The 24,029-nt window shown below is 34.8% G+C and overlaps 1 protein-coding gene across 1 annotated transcript in view; it reads left to right on the top strand.

Annotated features, from left to right (window-relative positions):
• The window catches only part of LOC106881032 (E3 ubiquitin-protein ligase RNFT1), a 35,658-nt gene that overhangs the window by 1,137 nt on the left and 10,492 nt on the right, over nucleotides 1-24,029 (top strand). Inside the window, exons 2-6 of the mRNA XM_089351465.1 lie at nucleotides 5,736-6,358; nucleotides 13,961-14,046; nucleotides 16,795-16,907; nucleotides 17,840-17,993; nucleotides 19,994-20,140. Coding sequence (XP_089207591.1) covers nucleotides 5,785-6,358; nucleotides 13,961-14,046; nucleotides 16,795-16,907; nucleotides 17,840-17,993; nucleotides 19,994-20,140 — 1,074 coding nt within the window. The 5' untranslated portion in view covers nucleotides 5,736-5,784. The remainder of the gene's footprint in view (nucleotides 1-5,735; nucleotides 6,359-13,960; nucleotides 14,047-16,794; nucleotides 16,908-17,839; nucleotides 17,994-19,993; nucleotides 20,141-24,029) is intronic.

Here is a 24,029-nt window from a genome sequence, read left to right on the forward strand (position 1 = left end):
AATGTGAGGCTGAAAGAAAAAAGGTGCATTCTCGAATATGTTTCAGGAAGACACTTTTCTTGTATTTATTTATGATCTTTTTCACAATCCATTGGATCCTTTAAATTATTTGATCGTTGCTGTTAACAAAATATTTTGTTTACCTTTTATTCGTGATAAAAGATTATGCTTGAATTATTGAAACCACGCTATTACAATCTCGATATTAGTCTGAATGCGTACTTCGTCATTTGCAACACCCCACCTTGTTGAATAAGAGAAACTTGAAATAACAATTAAATTTTGTTTCACACTCTGGTTTACCGTCACGTCCGAGATTTTCAGTAGTGGGGAAATAGGAATATGCAATGTTCATAACTTTTTTTAATTCTAGTGGGTACAGTTAATGAAAGCATGAGCTGTTTTATATGGTAATCGAAAGTGGAACGAAAACTGGTTTCGCCACAATGTTTACAACAGTAATGATTTTGTTTTAAAGCTCACATTAAGTGTTAGGAAAGGGCATGGTCAAACTATACTTGTACTTTTAACATCGACCCCAGGAAAATGACAAGTCGACCTTACCTGTAATTATACTAATCGCTATCACTTTAAATATTTTTGATTTGTTGATTTTTCATTCTGTTACCCTTACAGTTTAGACTGACAACTGTAGAATTTATTCTTTCTCTATTTCTTTCTTTTCTTTCCTTGTGCCCTTTATACCAGTCAGTGAAACTTGCAATTATTTCTGAAATAAAATATATTTACTTATGTTTTAGATCTGTTAATCTTAAAAACCCTTCCTTTTCCTACTGAAAACGCAATATCCTTTCCTTTACCTATATGTAAGTCTATGAGTTACCGTTATTTATTCATAGTTTCTAAAATATCTGACACTTTGTCTTATTTCAAATATATCCGAAACACCTTAATATCCCACTAGTATTCCAGTGCATTATATAGGGTTACTATAGAGAAATTATCGTGGGTTTCATTTAATAAAGCCAAGTAACTTAAAATTAGAATGATTTTAAGTTAGGTTTCTTTTTAAATGAAAATCACTGCTTAATGTTTACATTTCTACTCTGTTATGCAAGTACATTAAAGCAAGAAAAGCTGCATTACCCCTGCAGAAATATTTTCAAATAAAGTGAATTAAAATTTTGAATATTTCTTTAATTATAAATCAGCTGGAAAGAAGGCTGATTTTTGGCTTTCCTATTTGGCCCCACATATCTACAGAACATTTTTTTTTTTGCTTTTCAACAAAGCATAAAGTCACTATTTTAAGGAGAGGGTGTATTGTATACTGAATCGATTATAGTATATTACTGGTACTATTTTATAGATTCTCGGAGAAATGGCTTAATATCAAGGACTACCATAATGTAAAATAGATGGAAGAAACTAAATATTGTTGTGCATTTAGTTAAGATCTCTACTGTTTCATGAATAACTACTGGATGCTCTCAACTTGGCGCAAAGGACCTGCATATTAGATTAGACAGAAATAGAAAATTATGACTCATTCTTTTCCAAAATACATTTGGTGTGTGAAGTGAAATGGTTTTGTCGTAGAATCGAAATTACGTTCCGGGATCCAATTGTAGAGAGTTTACCCCTTTTACAGCGGTCTCTACTTTTTCCTTCATTTATTATGAACCGCCCTCAAACCCCAGTGCGTTTGAACGTTCTCTTCATGTCATATATCATAGCAATTTGGCCTTGTATAATATGATATTGGACTGAAATTTTAGCAACACACGCTCAACAGCTGACTAATAATTGATTTAGTGCTAAGTTTCTAGCCAAGGCCACAATTTACTACGTGAAACCGCTGCTATTATTATCTTTTCGCTTATCAATTGCCACATGTTCATACCCTCCTTCATTTCTCATTGTAAACTCAGCTGTATTCATGTTATAAATCGTAAACAAAACAATCACTATTTTTCGATTCCCCGTTTTCTCCTACTATTGGTTTCTAATATTGGCACAAGGCCATAGCTCTTTGGGGACAATATGGTCGATTAAATCGATCTCAGTAGTCGATGAGTACCTTTTTATTGACTCCAGAAGGATGAAAGAAGTAATAATTATTTGCATTAATAATCTTTTAATAGTCAACTCTAATCGAATAGTCCTATGATTAAAAATATTTTAACAGTCTTTCTTAGAATTATGTATGACCACATATGTGATTTGGCCTTTCTTTATTCAGATGGCAGGGTGTGATTTGAGGAAGGTTTGGTTACTAACCTTAGAGCAATCATATAGATGTTTACTCATTTCCTCTTTCACTATTTCTTCTTTTGTTTTTTGAAAGACTGTGTGTGGCAAGAACAATATGCATTAAAGTATTTTACATTGCCTACCAACATTCTGAGTTCAACTACTGCTGAAGTCAACCTTGATCTTTATCTTTCTATGTTTGATAAAAGATAGGAACAAATCATCCATCTTCATCATACTTCAGTGAAATTAGGCTTTAAAGTTGGTTTGATTTGGAGGAAGAGTTTGCGCACTTGACCTTCGCAGAAGCAACTTCTCTCTGCTAGATTGGTGAGATTGACACACATCATTAATAGCTGTAAGATGGCAGTTGCAGAAAAATCATGGGCAGGGAGCATATTACATAGAGCTGACATTTTGAGAAGGTAAAAGTGGGCTTATGGTTAGTAAGGGTCTAGGAGTAGAGATGGACACAGTATAGGTGATTAGAGGTGGAGAGACAAACGTGTTTTAATAATGAGACCATCCAGCTCTGAGGAACAGAGATTATTAGGAAAGCCACTAAGAGGCGTCAGCAAATATGTGGACCAGAGTGTTGGTGAGTCACTACTTGCCAATCAGTTGGGTGACCTTGTTTAGGATGCAATCTCAAACATCTGTGTGCATGTATGTAGCAGCAGCACCATTCTATTTGTAGGTCTCATCTGAGCTTTTATTTACATTATTTACGATTGACGGATATTTGTCCTCATCTTGTTTGTTGTTAACACGTTTCGGCTGACATACCCTCTAGCCTTCATCAGGTAGCTTGGGGAAATTTCGAATCTGGGTTCTCATTCCTAAGATATTTTTCTATGTTGTTGTTATTATTATTATTATTATCATTATTCAGGTCACTGCCTGGAATCGAACTCGGAATCTTGGGGTTAGTAGCCCGCGCTCTTAATCACTACGCCATATGCCATAGTGGTTAAGAGCGTGGACTACTAACCCCAAGATTCTGAGTTTGATTCCAGGCAGTGACCTGAATAATGATAATAATAATAATAACATCGAAAAATACCTTAGGAATGAGAATCCAGGTTCGAAATTTCCCCCAAGATACCCGATGAAGGCTGGAGGGTACATCAGCTGAAATGTGTTAACAACAAACAAGAAGAGGACAAATATCCATCAATTGTAAATAATGTACATAATTCCTCATCAATTAAATATAGAACTGTATCAGCTGAGCTTTGTAGAGTATTAGTGGTTGTTGGAAGCTGAAGTATTTTCTGATCCTGAAGAGAAAGGTCAATTTTTGAAGATGTTCATATTTTTGAGTGGCTGGGATCCAATATCATGTTCTTTTTTTTTATGTGTAGTGATAATGTTCTACAGCTGAGACAACCATGACTCCTTTTGAGGATATTTTCTAGATCTCTGCTCATACAGTCAGGGCATGTTTGGTGTGAAGCATCTGTCTTCACTAAGTAGAAGCGAGTGTGATAAGATGATAATTGGCATGGTCAGAGAGATTGTCCTTCCTGGGGGTGGGACACACTGCACTGTGATTCCAAAGCTTGCAATGTATCCTGGTTTGTTGGCTATTTTTAATATTAAATAAGAAAGAAAAATTATCTTTGGAAAATTATTAGAAACAAGTTAATTAAGAATCATATGTATCATAGCATTCTCAATTTATGGCTTCCATCTTTTGTGAGAAAACAAAATCTCTGATATTTTAAGGCAGCCTTTCTGAGCTATCAAATCACAGGTTGAAAACATAAAGCTTGTCATTGATATCTAGTTTTTAATACTACACCAGGAAAGTTACTTATCTCACTCTAGTCCCTGCATCAAGTCTGAAAACTTAGAAGTTGATTTAGCTTAAAATTTGATATTTTAATGGGAACAATATATAAATAAAGCAAACATTAACCCTGTAACATTCAGATTACTCAAATGTAATGTTTATCATTTCACATTGTTTTGAATTAATCATGCACTCTTTTGTAACTTCAAGAGTTTGATAATGTGATTGTTTATTTTTAGAATGACATTGTAGGATAGATGGTGGAGGCTAGATTTGACTGGTTTGAACATAAAACAGGTAGAATATTTGGGCTAGATATGGCCAGTTTAAATGCTAAAGGGTTAAATATAGTTTAATTATCATAGTTTTATTATTTTTTTGGTTTATGCTTTTAATAATTTGAGGAAAAGTTGATAGAAATCTTAGAAAGGAACCACATTGAATTCTAGATATCTCTTCTGCAAAATGGTTCTATTCGTAATGGAGATATTGCATGATATAGATTACTGTAGCAGATATTGTCCCAAACTGGATCATGGAAATGCACCTTAACACTGATCCCAACTTCTAATCTGTAGCAAGTCAAGATATTTTCTGTTGGTTAACTTCACTGATAGCTGAAACTCATATGACTATCAGAATATATCCAAAGAGAAGAAAAAAATGTAATTGATTGATAGAAAAAGACAAACCTTTCTACAAAGGTTTTTGTAAAACTAACTGTTGAGTTACCCATGTAAAAAGCAAACATAAAAAAAAAATACAACTACAGTGATCTGGCTGGTTTGAACATAAAATAGATAGAATATTTAAGTTAGATGGCCAGTTTAAATTATATCATTCAATCTGGCCATATTTGGCCAGATTGAATGATATCATTTGTAGATAAACTGAAACAAAAGATGGGGCAGTTGTGAGTGGAACAGCCTTGATCATAGGCTTATATGATCAGGGCTGATGTGGAGCCAAACAACAACAATTCTATTGCATCCTCTATGCTACACAATGAGAATACCATTTTAAGCTACATTAAAAAATGGATATGTTAACTTTTATAAGGGCATGCCTGAATAGTTCGGAAACAGAGGAGTAGATGCCATTTGGATAAACTACTGATCTAGCAGTTGTTTCACTGCCTCTTGGTAGGACACTTCATTCTACATTTTCTCTGTTCACGTTGTTTAGCCATTGGTCAGAGCTGATCCAAGGGATCACTGATCAAAGATATTCCAGCAATGACCATTCTACCTATATTTTTAGACAATGTATCTAGGACCACTTTATCCAGTGTGTCCTTTTTATAACATGATAAGGTGTTATTTCAGGTAGATTTGCCTTCACTTCTAACAAGTCAAGCAACTGCATACAATTTCCCCTCATTGGCTCATGTTCATCTCAATGTCAGGAATAGGAAACTTTGCTGGAATAACTTTATTTCACATTGTCTTCATGCTCTGGAATACATTTTAGTAAGTAATATGAAATCAGTTCAACCAATTTACCGTAAGGATGTATAGTTAGTAAAAATATCATAAAAGATTGTTTCAGTGTACTTTTATTTTCAATTTTTATTTTTTAAACTAGGGGAGGGCGCCCTTAAATGTATATTGTATAGGTTAATTTACATATGTAGACATGCAGTATCTTTTACTGCCTTTTATTATAGCACTTAAAATGATGTAACCAAATGACATACTTATACAGTGTTGAATTTTATTTTTTCCAGCTAACCCTCTAGTTGTAGCCTGCTTTATAAGCAGTTTCAAATCGTCTCAATGGCTACAGGATCTCCTTTAAGCAATTCCCAGCTTGTTTATTATTTTCGAGGCCTGCCTTATTCTTCAAACTTAACTTCAAATTTGGGATCTCAAGTCCAGAATTTGTTCCCATTGTTGAGACCTAGCTCCCACAGCAGTTTAAGAAGCAGTGAACCTTTGGCAAGTTCAGTCAGAAATAATTCACTGAGCAATAATAACAGTTCCACTCCTCATCTTTATCCACAACAATCCATGGTTATTAACATGGACCCACTTGCTAACAGAGACACAGTTAACACAAACTTTGATCTTAATGGTATATCAACTAACAGTAATAATCCCACTGAAGGTGTTTCAAGTGGGAACAATTTAAATGGATACCAGCAACAACAACAACAACAACAGCAACCACAGCAACAACAGCAGGATTTACTTGGCCTCAGAAATATTTCACATGGTCAACATGGACATGCTCATCATGAACATAATACTGACAATAGATCAGACTGGCGTATTGTATTCAAATTGTTACAGAAATCTGGAATATTTGCAGTTATTCTTTTTATAAAAGTTATGTATGATCACAGACTTGGTAAGTACATTCCTTTTACTTCCGTATGTGATTCTTTATATCCTATTTAAATATTGATTTCAAATTTTGGCAAAAGGCCAGCCCCAAAAGGATGAAAGGCGAAGTCGACTGCAAAAGCATTTGAACTCAGAAGCATAAAATCAAAAAGAAATGCTACTAAGCCATTTTATCCGGCATGGTAACGATTCTGCCAGCTTGTCGCCTTATCCTATTTGAATATTAGGTGATGTGAGTTAGAGTTCATCCTTAATCATCATCATCATCATTGCTTTAACGTCAACTTTTCCATATTTGCATGGATCAGACAAAATTTGTTTAGGCAGATTTTTACAGCTGCATACCCTTACTGTTGCCAACCCAAATCTGTTTCCAAGCAAGATAATATTCCCCCTTGATTAAACATGTTTTCACAAAAGATTGGAAATGAAGGATACTGCTTACATGATGGTGACACTCATTTACAATTGTCATGCCATGTTTAGGTGAGGAGACAGTAACACACATACACATGCGCGACTTCTTTCAGTTTCTGTCTAGTAATTCACACATAAAGCTTTGATCAGTTCAAGGCTATAGTAGAAGACTTTTGCCACAGATGACACACAATGGGACTGAACCCTGAACTATATGTTTAGGAATTAAACTTCTTACCACACAATTATGCCTTATATTTAAAGTCACTGGAGGCACAAAGTAAAAGCAATAATTAAATTATTAGAAGGCAACTAAAGAGTTGATTTTCACAAGGGTAGAAGTGTAATTTCTTTCTTTATTTTGTTGTAAAAGTTATTTCTTTAATGTGGACATATTTAGATAAAATTTGGTATCTGCTAAAAAATGCATCGCTATGTTCTTGATTAACATGAAAATGAATACTAAAAGTTATTATACACACAGTACCTTACAAAACACAAATCTATTGAATTTTATAGTATTGTTGTTGTTTAACCCCAAGTCAACCATGATCCAGCAAACTTATGGTTAAAGTTGTACCAACTCTGATCATCCTGTCGTCTATTCAAACTAAATAGTAGTGCTTCCTTATCATATCAAATATCCTTTCTTTTTATTAAGGTGGGTTTGAGGGAGATTTGACTGATATTTCTAACATGTCCAATGGCTGTGTAGGCAATTTGCCATTTGCCCAGTTAACATATATACATATTAATATATGTTAATATAAATGTATGTTTTCGAGTGCCTGTATTTACTGATCAGTATTATTATTAATTGTCTTCATGTCCCAATTTATTTGTTTTCCATCCCTAATCTTTTAATTAATTCGTCATAACTACCCAACAGTGAAAACATAACCTACTTTTAATTATAATTTGTTGAGTATCAATCTTTTCCTTCTTCACAACATTATGAGGTATCAGGTGTTAGTCGTGTGTTATTTTATACTTGTCTTACCTTGTGAGACAGGTGTGATAGTAAAAAATTTACTGGGGAAAGTGCACAGAATTGGAAGGGGTAGAAGTGTAAAAGAGTATAATATTGTGGAAGGAAAAAAAATTCTTTCACTGAAGGAAATAACCAGCCACTTGCTTGCCATTTTCCTTCTCTATGAGGTTAGCTATTCTGAATCAATGTTTGGAAACAGATGTTGCAGTAAAAATTTATTGTCAGTCATGGAAAATAAGGTCACAGAAATCACTACAGCATAAAGGAGAGGTCTTGCCAAGTCAAGTAAGTTTCCCCAGGTTTAATTCCTGGTTGAAGCTAAATCACCTTGATCCACATTACTAATGCTATCGACAAACACCTGAATGTCAGTCACACATTTTCACCTTTGTCTGTTAATTAGTGGTGCCATGGTTCATTGAAGAATGCTGTGGCTTTTTGGACAATGGTGTGAACATCATTTCACTCAAACAGGAGATTATATTGCGTGATTGGGGTGAAAACACTAAAACACCTTATCTGGAAAAGAGGTGTGTATATGTATGTGTGTGTGTATGTATATGTGTGTGTATATATGTGTGTGTGTGTGTGTGTATATATATATCTATATATATATATATTATATATATATGCATGGCTTAGTGGTTAGGGTATTCAGCTTGTGATCGTAGGGTCATGAGTTCAATTCCCTGCAGTGCAAGATACTTTATTTCTCATTGCTCCAGTCTACTCAGCCAACAAAAATGAGTAGTACCTGTATTTCAAGGGGCTAGCCTTGTCACACTCTCTGTCATGCTGAATCTCCTTGAGAAATATATAAAAAGGGGTACGTGTGTCTGTGGAGTGCTCAGCCACTTGCACGTTAATCTCACGAGCAAGTGGTTCCATTGATCATATCAGCTGGGACCCTCATTGTTGTAACCGACGGAGTGCTTCCTAATATACATACACATTTAAAATGACAAATTTGTTTCATAACTCGAAAACATGCAAATAACTTATATTATCATATTTGATAATAAATAAATTACTTACATGTCTTCATTATTGCAAAATGCAAAAAAATTGTTCAAAATAATGCAAAATTTGTGGTACATCTTCAGTTGAAAGAAAATCTTTATATATACACAATTTGAGGGTATATGTCTGTGTATATTTCTATATATTTATACACTATTGCATCTGCTACATTGAAAGCAGTGTAGTATGTAAATGTTTGTAAAGAATGTGAGAACATATCCGTGTGTCTGTAGACAAACACATAAGTGTGTGTATTTATATATAGATGTATATACAGGGTGGGTGCAAAAGTGGGTATACAGTTGTGAAAGGGAAAAAGCACATACAATGCTCATTTATTTTATCGAAAAAATTAAAAGTTAGCCTTGTTTTTGATATTTTCAGTATCATTATTCATAATAATACATTTATCATAACTATAATAATCCTGTTATTGTAACTTAGTTTTTTTTTGATAAAAATAAATGAGTTTTGTATGTATTTCCTTTTTCCATTACTATATACCTACTTTTGTACACACTCCTGTATATAGATGTATATAAAATAGATGTGTATACTGTTCTTGTAATGAAAACTATAAGATACTTCACTCTTTACTGTTTGGGGATGTTAATTTGGAGCATCATAAATAAGACTTCTTTGAACTTTGGAAAATTCTAACTGAATCTTGTTTTTAGTTTTCTCGTTGTCTGTTCGCCTATGCCCTTTTGACATTTCAAAGCCTTAGAAGTTTGCTCATAAAGAGTTACATACATATGGATAAATGGACGGATATTTATGTATTTGTTTTGCAAGATTCGGCCAATTAACCGGATGCATTCTATATGCTTGTTCTTCACTTCATCTTTATTATCATCATCATCATTATTATTATTATTATTATTATTATGATTATTAGTATTATTTTGGTGTCCTTTGTCTGAAATCTTTTGTCACTCGTCCTGTGACCTCTCCAGTGACTCTACATCCCGTGTGTCTACTCCTGTCCTGTTTAGTCCCTTCTGACAGAATGGACTAAACAGAACTGAATGTGTGACAGAAGATTTCAGACAAGGGATCCTCAAATAATAATAATGAAGATGAAGTGAGGAACAATCATGTTGAGTGCATCTGGTTAATTGGCCCAAAATGACTCACCCCAAATATAACAACATATACATGAATGTCTATGCCACAGAATCTCCATAAACTAGACACCAATAGTTAAGCATTGTCTAAGCCTAATCAGGTTACCTAATGAAGAAAATCAAACAATACCAAAGTAAGCAATCCTCACAAACAATGAATCTACAAACTTTGCATTTTACAAGATGAGTCTAAGATTTAAGAAATTCACAATTGAGCATAATATATGTGTATCCCCATCATCAGCTGCCCAAACAGATATCATTGTGGTTTCGACACCTGGGTAGTACTGTTCAATCTGGCATTGTCCACAGTATTAAAAATATAACATTCCAAAGTTTGTTTTGATATAACGGTAAGCTTCTGGCTAATTGCAATTCTGATCTCAGACCAGAATTACTTCTTACTTCTAATAATAGTCTGAAAAATGGAATATTCTTCACAAAATTCATGATTATGATACTATTATTACTATTGTTATGGTCATCATTACTGCCATATGTCTGTCTTTAGCAAGCTGACAGAATTGTTAGCATGTTAGGCAAAATGCTGGCCTTGTGCTAAAATTTGAAACCAATATTACTTTCTCTACAATTTAAATTGTAGCAGTCTTAGCAAAAAATTCCATCTCTATTTAATAATAACCTGTTGGCTGGTTTCTCCTGCCACACTTTGCATCATATAAAGAGATGGGGAGACAGTAAATGCGAGTTAACATAAGAAGTTAAGAGGAACATAGAAATTCACACATAGTGGTAGGGGGATGGTAAAGATAAAAGGTACACCAAATACATGACACATACACACAAACATTTGCACACCCACATACATGCAATCTTCTCTCCCTCATACACACACACAGAGTAGGAGAGACAGAGGAAGGTGAGAGGGAATAAATGAGTGCCATTGGCTGTAGCTGAAAAAGGCTTTGGGGGCCTTACAGAGGCAAAGTGATTGAGGTCCTTTCAAATGTTGGGCCTTACAGAGGCAATGACCAAGACCTTTGGCATTATGTCGTGCTTGAGAAAAAGACCCATCAAGCCAAGTAAAATCACAGTTGTGGCAGATACCAGTGTCATGCAAATGGCACCCTTGCCGGTGGCACATAAAAGCACCCATTACACTCTTGGAGTGGCTGGTGTTACAAAGGGAATCCAGCCGTAGAAGCAATACCAAAACAGACTGGAGTTTGGTGCAGCCTTCCAGCTTGCCAGCCCTGGTCAAACCGTCCAACCCATGCCAGCTTAGACAACGGACGTTAAATGATGATGATGATGATAATATATGTATGTATATATATATATATATATATATATATATATATATCACCATCATCATCATCGTTTAATGTCTGTTTTCTATGCTGGCATGGGTTGGACGGTTCGACTGGGGACTGGCAAGCCAGGAGGCAGCACCAGGCTCCAATCTGATCTGGCAAGATTTCTACAGCTGGATGCCCCTCCTAAGGCCAACCACTCTGAGAGTATAGTGGGTGCTTTTTACATGCCACAGGCACAGGAGCCAGTCAGGTGGCACTGGCATCGGCCACATTTGGATGGTGCCTTTTACATGCTACTGGCACAGAAGCCAGTTGGGGCAAGGAGGCTAGCATCAACTACGTTCGGATGGTGTTTATTGTGTGCCACTGGCATGGGAGCCAGTTAAGCGGCACTGGCATCGGCCACTACAATTTCCATTTTGATTTTGATTTGATTGAGATTCTGATTGTGATTTTGATTTGGATTTTTGATGTTACTTGACTCAATAGGTCTCCTCAAGCACAGCGTGTCGCCCAACAATTCAAAAGTACTTTTTAAATGGGCTGGCTATGAGACACTGGTATAGGCTACGGCTGTGATCTCACTTTACTTGCCAGTCTTCTCAATCACAGCATATCTACAGAGGTCTCAGTCTCTTGTCATTACCTCTGCTTCACCACCTCATTCCATGTCTTCTTGGGTCTCCTTCTTCCACGAGTTCCTTCCGCTGTTAGGGAGTGACACTTTTTCGCACAGCTCCCCCTCATCCATACGCTGCACATGATCATATCAGTGAAGTCGTCTCTCTTGCACACCACATCTGATGCTTCTTATGTCCATCATTTCTCACAGAGCGCTTACACTCTGTTGTATGTGCACACTGACATTACATATCTAGCAGATCATACTAGCTTCATTTCTTTCAAGCCTACATATGTCCTCAACAGTCACGGCCCATGTTTCACTGCCGTGTAGCATGGCAGTATGCACACATGCATCTTATAGTCTACCTTTCACTCTGAGCGAGAGGCCCTTTGTCACCAGCAGAGGTAGGAGTTCTCTGAACTTTGCCCAAGCTATTCTTATTCTAGTGGCAACATTCTCAGTGCAACCACCCCCACTACAGACTTGGTCACCTAGATAGCAGAAGCTATCAACTACTTGTTTCTCCCACTGGCATGTGATGGAATCTGTTATTTGAGCATCTTCGGTGTTTAATGCCTTTCTGCATCTGCTGCACACAAAAGGTATCATCCTGGTTAACCTTCCTTTGATGTTGCTGCACTTCTTATGCGGCCATAGCTTACACTGGGTACATTGAATGGATTTTCTACCTACACCTTTTCTACAGATTGAGCAGGGCCATCTACTTGAAGGGGTTTGTGATTTGTTCACCTTCCTACTTACTAGGATTTGGTTTTTGCAACATTGACTCTAAGGCCCTTTGATTCTAAACCTTACTTCCACACCTAAAATTTGATTGGGAAATCCCATAACGAATCAGTTTATTGGTTATTTCCACTCATTGACTGTTTTTTTTTTAAAGCTGCATTAGAGATCTGCATAGAAGAAGGTTGATCTGAAGGCTTGCATTGGGGATCTGGATTGGAGTAACTTAGGAAAACAGTCTTAACCAAAAAATAAGGGGCCTGTCCATTCTAGGTTAACTCTAACCCTAACCCTAACCCCTAACCCTAAAACCCTAGCCCTAACCCTAATCCTAACCCTAACCCTAATCCTAACCCTAAAACCCTAACCCTGACCCTAACACCCTAGTGGAAATTGTGCAGGTGTTAATCTGAAAAATTACCGAACCCTTTTTGTGGTCCGAAAAACGGGTTGGGGTGGTGGAAGCCTCGGAAATTTTACCCATTTATATTGTGTAATTCACTGGCAAATTGTTACACACCTCTTTGTTTCATTGTTGTTAAATAAATGGATTGTCAATAAATTTTTTTCTTCAGCATGAAATATAAACAACACTCTTTTGCTCCCAAAGTAGTATATGTGCGTGTGTGTGAGAGTAAGAGGGGAGAAAGATGAACAATTTAAAATAAATAAATGATTTAAAATAAATATATTTTAATTGTTGTGTTAGAAAGTATATATAATCTCATTATAAAATATAGTGTCTTTCAAAAACATCCTATATTTGAAACTATCTCATATTTAAGAAAAAAAAAGCATTTTACATTTTACACTTACTCTGTCTTCCTTACCTACCTTTTCTGTCTCCCTCTCCCACTTTTTCTTTACTTTTTTTTTGTTAGACACTGGCAAACAAACTCTGTCTTCCTTACCTACCTTTTCTTTCGTTAGATGCTTTCTGTCTCCCTCTCCCATTTTTTCTTTACTTTTTTTTGTTAGACCCTGGCAAACAAACTTTGTATCTCCCTCACTCCCCCTCTCACACACACACAATTTCTCTCTCTCTCCTTCACACGCATACACACACTTTGACTTCGCCATGTTAGCAAACTTCAAAATTTGTAAAAATTATGGTTGAAAATCGATTTTTACAGCTATACGCGGGTGCCTCTGTGAGAAAAAGTTGATGGGAATGCAGATAGGGTCATGACGAATGTCCTCCTAGAATTGGAGCGACATGTGTGCTAATTTGTGGACGTGCATAAATTACTTTCACGCACACACACACATCCTGCTTTTATATATACAGATATTCATATGATTTTTAATAAACAAATTATATAGCCATATATGAAAAAATAACATTTTTTGAAATCTTCTGTTGTTAATTTTATCTATATTCTGTCTCTGTTTTTATATTTTTCAGGGCTGTTAATATTCTTTAGTCTCTTAGGAACATTTTGCTATGCAAATCGAGGCTTTGATAGGCAGACACATCAACTTATTGCTCGGGTGAGTTTCTAGTTGCTATCACAGCAAAAAAGAAAAAAAAAGAAAACTTTAAATCAGAGGTTCTCAACTGGGGTCCATGGTAAATTTTCAGGGGCCATGAAAAAATTGTGCTTTAGACCAGTAAAGTTTATGTGCAATAAATTGGTTATACGTCCATAACACACAAAATATTTTAACAATTTTTATACAAGTCCTAATAATATTTAATTATAAAAAATGATAGGACTTTTTAGACATTGAATGGCTATGGGGGTCCACCCAAGTAAAATAGGAATCAAAGAGGTCCATAGGTAAAAAATGCTTGAGAACCCCTGCTCTAAATAATCTTTGATGCTGTTTTCTTTTTCCATGTTGTAACCTTTTATATTCTTACTCTTTCTGTAATACTTTCTGTTCACCTAATGCAATATTTAATTATTCGAAGGAGATAAACACAAGTAATTGGAGTGGCCTTATTACATTACTGTCAATAATTTTACCAACCCCAACCTTATGACTGTCAGGAAGATTTTAATTAAAAAGTAAAAAGGATAAAACTAAATATAGTAAAGCTCTGCTGTTTCAGGTAGACTTCATAATTTCTTTTTTATTTCTTTTATTGATAAACATGTTAGGATAACATTTCAAGATGTGTCAAACTTAGTGCAACAGGATACTGAATATGAGTACTATAAACATTTCTATACAGCATTAAAACCTCGTTAGGGTGTATCTCTAGCTGCTCTAGTGTGTTGTCAAGGACTAGATTTAATAAAACAATATTGGAATTTCAACACACACACACATATTTCTGTTAATACCACTGACACCACTTACTGTAGCATAGTTTCCTGTTATTTCCCTACTCTTAACTATTGGATGCAGTCAAGGTTAAACTGATCTCAGTATGTTCTCCATTTTTCTTGGTGGTGCCAAGATGAATTTTAAAAATTGTTTAAGCATTGGACAGAATGCCTCATAGTATTTGTTCTGATTCCCTGCACCATGAATTCAAATCCTACCAAAGTCAACTTCACCTTTTATCCTTTCAGGGCCAATGAAAATAATATGAATCCAGTGCAGTGGATTGGTGGAACTAGGAAAGTTGGGTTGGATGTCTTGTGATAGTTATTCGAGCCCTTTGTGTTCTGAGTTCAAATCTTGCCATGGTCTACATAGGTGGTAGACTTAATCCATCGCTCAGTTGGGTACCTATACCTCTGTAAAGGGTTAAGGACACTGCCTTCCCTCTTAACTAAAAGATAAAAAATAAAACACAACTGTGATGTTTAATGCTTCAAGTCAAATTCAATATTGGTTTTTCTAGTGTTATATAGAAATTAAATTTGACACTGTAAGTTAACCAAACACTGTTATTGCTAACCGCATATAATTTCTTTATAGTTATATCATCAGTTCACCTGGAACAATCTTCTAGATGTTCTAGATGAGCTCTGCACATCCACCACAGACTGCAAATGTATTTTTATAATAATTCAGTTCTTACAGTATCACAATATAATCTGGTCATAATTGTCTTTAAATCTAATGATATACTTTTAGAAATAAAGATTAAATCAGATTGAAGTCATAATATATATATAAATAACCTAAAGTTTATTTATACTTATGCCAGAGTAGGATTTTGACTACTATAGCACACTTTGTCAACAATCATCTGACATCACTGTTGTTTTACAGTTATGTGTTGACAGACACAGTGTAACACCAATTATAAGATACAAACCATTAATCTTTGGTCAGAAGGTCAAACCTTATTGAGTCAGCTTGCTGTAATTCTTACAATATTTGAATAAAAAATATAAAATTAAAATGTATTTTAAATTTGTTGTTTTGAAAGAGAGATAAGAATTTTGATTCTTGTTTTAATAGTAAAGTCAATCAAACTTAGGTAAACTATTCCAAAACTGGTATTTCTAACCATGTGCAATTGGCTTGAAAAGTCATGAAAACATGTTTTCACAGACATTCATATGTCATAAATAAGGATTTCTCACTTTGACACAAAGATACACGTTTTTAGGGAAAGGATTCATTGAAATAAAATAAGTAAAGTATTGCCTACAAATATTTTTTTGATGACAAGAGGAATGAAAAGCAAAGTTAAAATTTGAACTCAGAATACAGAAAGTTGAAACCAAACATAGTACAGTCTCATTGTCATATATAATGTCCTACACCTTATTGTCATATATAACGTCCTACAAACTACTGAGATTTCAGGGCATCAGTAAAGATGTTTGTGTAATGTTTCAAAGCATAGTTATTGGAGTGGTTTTCTCTTACCTTTTACTGTTTTATGGGAATATTTAATTTTATTTCATTCGTATTTACATTCTGAGTTCAAATTCCACTGAGATTGACTTTAACTTTTGTTCTTTTGGGGTTGATAAAATTAGTACCAGTTGAATACTGGGGATGATGTAATCGACTTACTCCCTCTTTGAAGTTGCTGGCCTTGTGCCAAAATTTGAAACCAGTATTTCAATTTATCACTGCATGTTACTTAAATCAGTTAAATAACCTCCTTACACTTAGGAAAACTGAACTATTAAGTTTTGAACACTATAGTTATTTGATATAATTGTTTGGCCTTTAAGCCAGCATTTAATGAATCCAATTTACTGTAACCTCCTCTACATGCTAAATAAATGACTACCAGTCACAATTAATATATTACACATGAAAATTTCATTTTAGTCTGGTCATAGTTTACCAGTTTTTAACTTTTTTTCTTTCTCATTGTAGCAAGGTGGTGCTCAGCATAGAACTTTGCTATCTAAACTCTGGTTGATATTATTTCTTCTTGGTAATATTTTGTCTATATATATTGTATTTGCTGATCAGAAACTCTACCGGACGTAAGTAAATTCTCTTTCTCCGTATCAATTTTTATTTCTTAAAAATGTATGTAAGTAAGTGTTTTTAGTCAGAACCTAGTGATTAGTGAATTTGTTTTGGAAATGATAGTACTGAGATTGTGTTGACTAGCCTCAGACAGCAACATGGTATAACATTTCATTTCATCTAACATCTTTAAAATCAACATCAATAATACAGAATTACATGGTACCATACAATTTGTCATTTGTTTAATATCCAGATCCAAGCAACTCGTTCAATATGTAATCTAAAGAAAAGAATTGCAATATCTTTTAATAAAATAATAGGTATTGCAAAGCTTATTTTGTTTTCAGATAAAAATATACATAATGAAAATTTTGGCTGAAATTAAAATCACCCTTTTGAGAAAAAACAAAAGTTAACATCCAGAAAAGAACCAATAAAAAAAATCAAATTCAAAACACGTTCCAGATTAACATCTAATCTTTTTTCATTTTGGTATTCTTTTCTATTAGAAAATTTATTGTAAATCAATGTTTTTTCTAAAAATTTCTTACCATCATTAACTGAAGTCATGTACTAATGTATTAACCTCCATAGACCACTAGATTTACAAGCTCAGTGCTCAGCTTTTGTTCAATCTATCAAAATGAAAGATTAATATGTTCATAGATAAAATGTTAGTCTATTGCAGCTTAATGTTCCCAGAAAACATTTAACTTATTTCTTCAAATTTTGTGGAATGAAACATGTAGTGTTAAATGTTTTGCTTAGGGACACAACAAAACGTTAACTGCAGTTTCTGTTACATTAGCTTCTCACCATAAAATAATAAATAATGTTCTTCATTGATTTTGTTGTCAGTGTGGATGCTTCTAAGATTTTGCTTTTTACTTCTTAATTTTAAGGTAAACCATTAATGCTGTTTTTCTGTTTCTTATATTTTTAGATTATACCTCCAGCTTCCTGTTATGGAAAAGTTAGATATATGGTCACTTGCTTGGATTATAGGAATCACAGATTTTGTACTTAAATTTATTTGTATTATCTTAAAATCTTTGGTTGCCATGTGGCCACGAACATATATACCTTACCGTCGAAGGGTAGGCATTTCTCTTCTCTTTGTTTCCATGGCACTTTTTAAATATTCTTTCTAGATTGGCTATATATTAAGCTAATATTAGAAATTTTGTTGGTCTTCCTTTGTTATTGTTAGTATCAATATTGCTATTTATAGAGCTCCCCATCTGATCTTTATACTTGCTACAATGGTATAAAATCTAAAGCAAATAGATGATCAGATAAACTGCATGCACTCACTCACTCATGCAACATTTTGACAATAAAATAAAGCACTCCATTTGTGTCAGTTCAACACATAAGATCTACAATAATCCAATAATAATACTTTGCCTAGGTTACCGGTCTATCTCCACCAGTTTAAAGAAACTATTATACAGTTTGATCTCATAGTCATTTCACAAAAGGAGCTGTAACCTGTTAGGAGAATCACTGATTAAATATCTGATGCTGAACTCAGTTGAACCAATGAGAGTGCCTTTACATGGTCAAGTGACCTGCTAGCAGTGTCTCCTTAAATCATATCCCGCTGTCTTAATGAAGAAAGAAAAAATTGGATTATGTAGTTCTAGTTACACAAAAAGACAAAATGGTCACAAATGGAATGCTTTCAATCACAAGTTTGCTTAGTGAGGACTGATCTGATGTTAAAAAACACACCCTACATCTACTCAGGCTTTTTATTTATTCAGTAAAACAAGACTATTAAAATTAAATTAGTATTAGCTTGTGAATAATATTTTTTTTTCTAGTGCCATGTTAAAAGTACCCAGCACACTCTGTAAAGTGGTTGGCATTAGGAAGGGCATCCAGCCATAGAAACCAAGTTAAATCAGACTGGAACTTGATGCAACCCTCTTGCTTGTCATCTCTGGTCAAACCATCCAATCCATGGAAAACAGACATTAAAAGATGATGATGATGAATCAGATGTACTTATCAATGAAATTGTTGTTTGTGTTGCTTAGCCCTAGATCAACCTGGATCCAACAAATCTATGGTCAAAGACATTCTACACGTGTCCTTTTCTTATTTCAGATGGATGTGATTTGAGGGAGATACGACTGCTATTTCTAGCAGGTTTTGTGTCCATGTAGGTTTCCTCATTGGGTTGTTAGCCCTGCTGACTTCAGTATAAAATCATTACAAAATGTGATTTGTGATGTTCAAGCCTTTCTTAAGGGAACTAGTGATACAAGGAAAATGAAGCAACTGCTGCTCAGAACTGAAACTAGGCTATTGTTGTTGTTGGTTGTGAGCTTTGCCTTCTGTATGATTCAACCAAAAATGGCATATAAACCCCTCTGGGTTTTTACTGCAAACTTTTGAAACATTTAATTCCTTTAAGCCTTATGTTGAATTGAAATGCACATAATATGTAGTCCTTAATCCTTTTAGTGATTAGAAATTTTGATGAAATGCAGTTAGTTCAGTATAAATCATAAATTTATAACTATTGCATGAATTTGGATCAAATTTGTTGATACAGTATAATGATCATTGATGTACATAGTGAATGTGGTTTTTACCTATTGTTGTTGATCTTTATCTATTGTCATGTCACTTTCACCTGCCAAAGTAGGTTGAATACTGTTAATAAATCATTAATCATCATCATCATCACTTAACGTCCACCTTCCATGCTGGCATGGAATAGTATCAAATTCTAGCCTATTGCTTGAGGTATTGATCACCATTAGGCTGACATCAAAAGAAGAAAAAAATCTAGAGAATTTGACTTGGTATATAGCTAGTTCTTTATAAAATGAGGTAAAACTTTGGTTCTCACACAGAATGTTTAGTTCTAGTTTTTGACCAAACAATACTATCTGAACTACTGTTTCACACTGTTATGGATTTGGTAACAGGTGTAGATACCTGCAGTGTAGAACTTTTAAGAGTTAACAAAAAAAAAAAAAAAGAAGATTAGTATACAATAAAAATTTTTCAAATGACTTGCCCTCTGTTAATTGTAACAGCCAAATAACATTTTTTTATTTGCTTTTTTTTCTTTTCTTCTTAGGGTAAATATTTCATGTTAATTGAGCAGATGATATATTTTTATGGTTGTTTAACACCAATTGTTCCTTGGGTGTACTTTTTACTGGATGATTCATATGGGGGTCAGTGGTTTTCTACGTTCTTGCTGGTGATATATACTGCTTTTAAGGTAAAGTAACTTCATTTATTTCTATTTTAGTCATGTTTGTCCTCATTTCTCTACCACTACTGTCATTGTTATTTGCCCCCCCCCCCCCACCACCACCACCACCACCAATTTGATCTTAGTTTTTGTTTTATTTTTGTTTGTACATGCTGAAATTGTCACTACCATCATCATTATCATCATGTCTACTTTTCCAGACTTACATGGATCAGGTGAAAATATTTCTTTTTATGGAATATCAACAATATATATGACAGAGGACTGAGATATGTGGTGTATTGCTGTACTTGAAAATCCACCCACAACAGAATTGAGATCCTAAAATCAAGGTACCACATAAAAAGTGTTGGTGTGGGTGCTGGTGTCACGTAAAAAGCACTGGTGCTGATGCCACATAAAAAGCACTGGTACTGATGCCACATAAAAAAACACCCAGTACACTCTATGGAATGGTTGCTGTTAGGAAGGGCATCCAGCCATAGAAATCAAGTTAAAACAGACTATGGAATTTGGTGAAGACCCTGACCATACCAGTTTCTGTCAAGCTGTCCAGTCCATGCCAGTATGGAAAAGAACCATTAAATGATGATGATGATACATATGACTGACACTTCGGCAGGATCCCTTCTCTTCTCCCTCTGTCATAGTTTCTTATTCCTCCAGCCGATACCTCTCTTAGTTAAGGGGTCTTATTTTGCAGGTACTTGGTGACCGTACTGGTACCGGTGCCACATAAAAGCACCCAGTGCACTCTGATCAGGGGTTGGAATGAGGGAGGGCATTGCACTGTAGAAACCATGCCAAAGCAGACATAGAACCTGGCAGAGACCTCTGACTCATTTGTTCTTGTAAAACTGTCCAACCCATGCCAGTATGGAAAAAGGGACATTAAATGATGATAATGATGGTGGTGGTGGTAGTGATGACAGACTGCCTGTAGTTTCCCAATTCTTTCATATGGCATTGATCAGTAGAAGACACCTAAGATACCACAGTGAGGCTGAACCTGAAACCATGCAGTTACACAGCAGACTTCTTAACCACACAACTATCCCTTTGATTTTTGTATTTAATTATTGATATTCATAGCAGCATTATTCTGACTTAGTCCAATAAGTCCATGTTTCTGGTTTATCTATGTGCATTTCATGTCAGATTGTTCTGAAAATTATACAATACATATGTTGTCTCAAGAAATACAATGATTGAAGTAGTGATTTTTGCTCAATTATTAATGACTTTATAGCCTACTGTAAACATTATATAATTTTGCATATCTATGCAGCCATGAATGAACTTGCTAAAAATAGAAGCCAAATCTCCCTCAAATTACACCCTACTATCAGGTCATCCCATAAGTTCTGTCCGAATTTTGAATAAAAAAAACAAGTGATCAAATGTTATATTTAATTGAAATTTAATCATCAATGTACTTTCCTTGATTATCTATGACTTCCTTCCATCTATTTCACTCTTTTTAATCCCATCAATGTAAAACTCTTTTGGTTTCAAAGCAAAGAACTCTGAAATGTCAGTTTCGGCCTCCTCCTGGCTTGTGAAAGTTATGTCCCCCAAATGATTCTGTAAACTACGAAACAAATGGTAGTCTGAAGGAGCAAGATCAAGAGAATAAGGTGGATGAGGAATTTTTTCCCAACCAATCTCTTCGATCTTCTGCGATAAGATCTTTGCAGTGTGGGATCGCGCATTGTCCTGATGAAACATCACTCCTTTTCAATTCCCTTAAGCAGGTCTTTTTTTCTTCAAAGCTTGGTTCAAACACACTAATTGCTGACAGTAGACTTGAACAATGATTGTTGCATTAGGTGGTAACAATTCAAAGTGAATGACTCCTTTGCAATCCCACCAGATAGAGAGAACCTTTTTCTCATGAAGTTCCCTTCTCGGTTGTGGTTGAGTTTTTTTCCCTTTTACCAAGCCACAGAAGATCCATTTTTCATCACCAGTCACAAGTCTATCCAAAAAGGGTGAAATGAGTTCGTGAGAATGGAGAGAAGAGCAGATGTCAACTCAGGATTTGCTGTTGCTTTCGGACAATTCATGAGACACCCATTTTCCAAGGTTAGGAACCTTTCCAAGTATTTGAAGATGATGATGAACAGTTGTATGGTTTGAACTAAGCTTTATTGCCAATTCTTCAACTGATAATGCAGGATTTTCTTCAAGTACTGCTTCAAGGAGCTTATCATCAAACTCAACTGGATGTCCTTTTCGATCTTCATCTTCAAGGCTGAAATCTCCACTTCTGAATTTTGCAAACCATCTTCTGCAAGTTCCTTCATTCAAGCATTCTTTCCCATAAACTGAGTGTATGTTTCGAGTCACTTCGGCTGCAGAGTTTCCTTTTTTGTACTCATAAAGCATTATGTGCCTCAAATGCTCTTTGGATACTTCCATGTTAGAAAGGGTTTTAATCAAAGAAATTTTAATTCTATTATTCTGTAAAATAATATTTAATTAGTTTAAATGTACACAAATGCATAAAAATAATTTTTAATTCCATTTGACTTTCTAAAATACTATTTAATTTCATTAAATTTTAAAAAGGTAAAATCGGACAGAACTTATGGGATGACCTAATATTTTGAAAAGGTGGGGTTCACATTGGATAGTGTTGCCCTAGATATACAACACTTTTTGAGAAAGAAATGGTCAGAATGTTTGGCTGGAATTCTTTTGATTTTAGATCTCTTCAATCAGAGCTGACCTAAGGCTAAATAAAAAAAAAAAAAACATTTTTTTTTTCCTGGTAAATCACAAAAATTACAATCATAAATATATCAGTGTGACATACTGTTTACAGTGTCTTAAGATGATGTGCTTATATCTACAGTGCAAACGTTTGACATTTTTATCTCATTGTAATTAGTTTAAATCTAAAAACGATCCAAATGAAATCTAATAATAAATTGTTGTTATCAGTGCCCTGAAATGAATTAATTGCTAGATTGGAAAATATCCTCATTTGTAAATAGTCTATTGCTAGTATTTAAATCACCAAAGGTGTTATTAGAATGACCTCATTAACGATGTATCAAATTCCAAACTGCAAACAGGTAGCTTGCACCCACTTTAGAGTTCTCAATATTTAATGGTAAGGATAGTGGTGGTGGTAATAGTGGCAGCAATGTTGACAACAATGATGATGTTGATGACAATAACAGTAATAAAGTAGATGATGATGATGCTAATAGTTTTATTTAGCTCCATGGCAGCTCTGATTGAGCAGGTCTATGGCTAATCTCATTCCAGTCTTAGCCATCCCATCTTATTTTCAGACATAATGTATCTGAGGCTATATTATTTGTGCCGTCGGTCAATCAGGCACTGCCCAAGGGTCTGGAGCTCTGAGGGGCCGGCACTCTACATGTTAACTCTACTAAAATACATATTCAAAGGGGCCCAGTATACAGTTATACCCTTAGACCCTCAATACCCTCAGTTCGCCCCTGTTTGTGCCCTTCCTTTTTAAAGATGATAAGGTGTGATAAAAAAGATATGGCTGCTATTTCTAGCAGGTTTAGTGATCATGTAGTGGTTCCCTCATAGGCTTGTCAGTCAGTCTTTGTTGGCTTTTGGTGATAGCAAGTGTAATTAAGAATATGTGTTTATATATTATCCTAGGAACTGAGTTAAGTTTTAGGCTCTAACCATAAAGATACATTTATAGTGAGTGCCCTTTAATGTGATTTTAATAGACTTGCTAATCAGGTCCTTAGTGTGAGTACTTCTGTCATGGCTCAAGTCCAAAGAAAAGACTTGAATTCAGCACTGTAATGCTATCAAAATACTTAACAGAGTGCTCCTGCTGCTTACAGTTATGAGCTGTACCTATCTAAGGCATTTAAATGCAGATAGGTGAATTTAGCTA

Source organism: Octopus bimaculoides, chromosome 1 (assembly GCF_046866305.1).
Source record: "Octopus bimaculoides isolate indiv1 chromosome 1, ASM4686630v1, whole genome shotgun sequence".
Taxonomy (NCBI): Eukaryota; Metazoa; Mollusca; class Cephalopoda; order Octopoda; family Octopodidae; genus Octopus; species Octopus bimaculoides.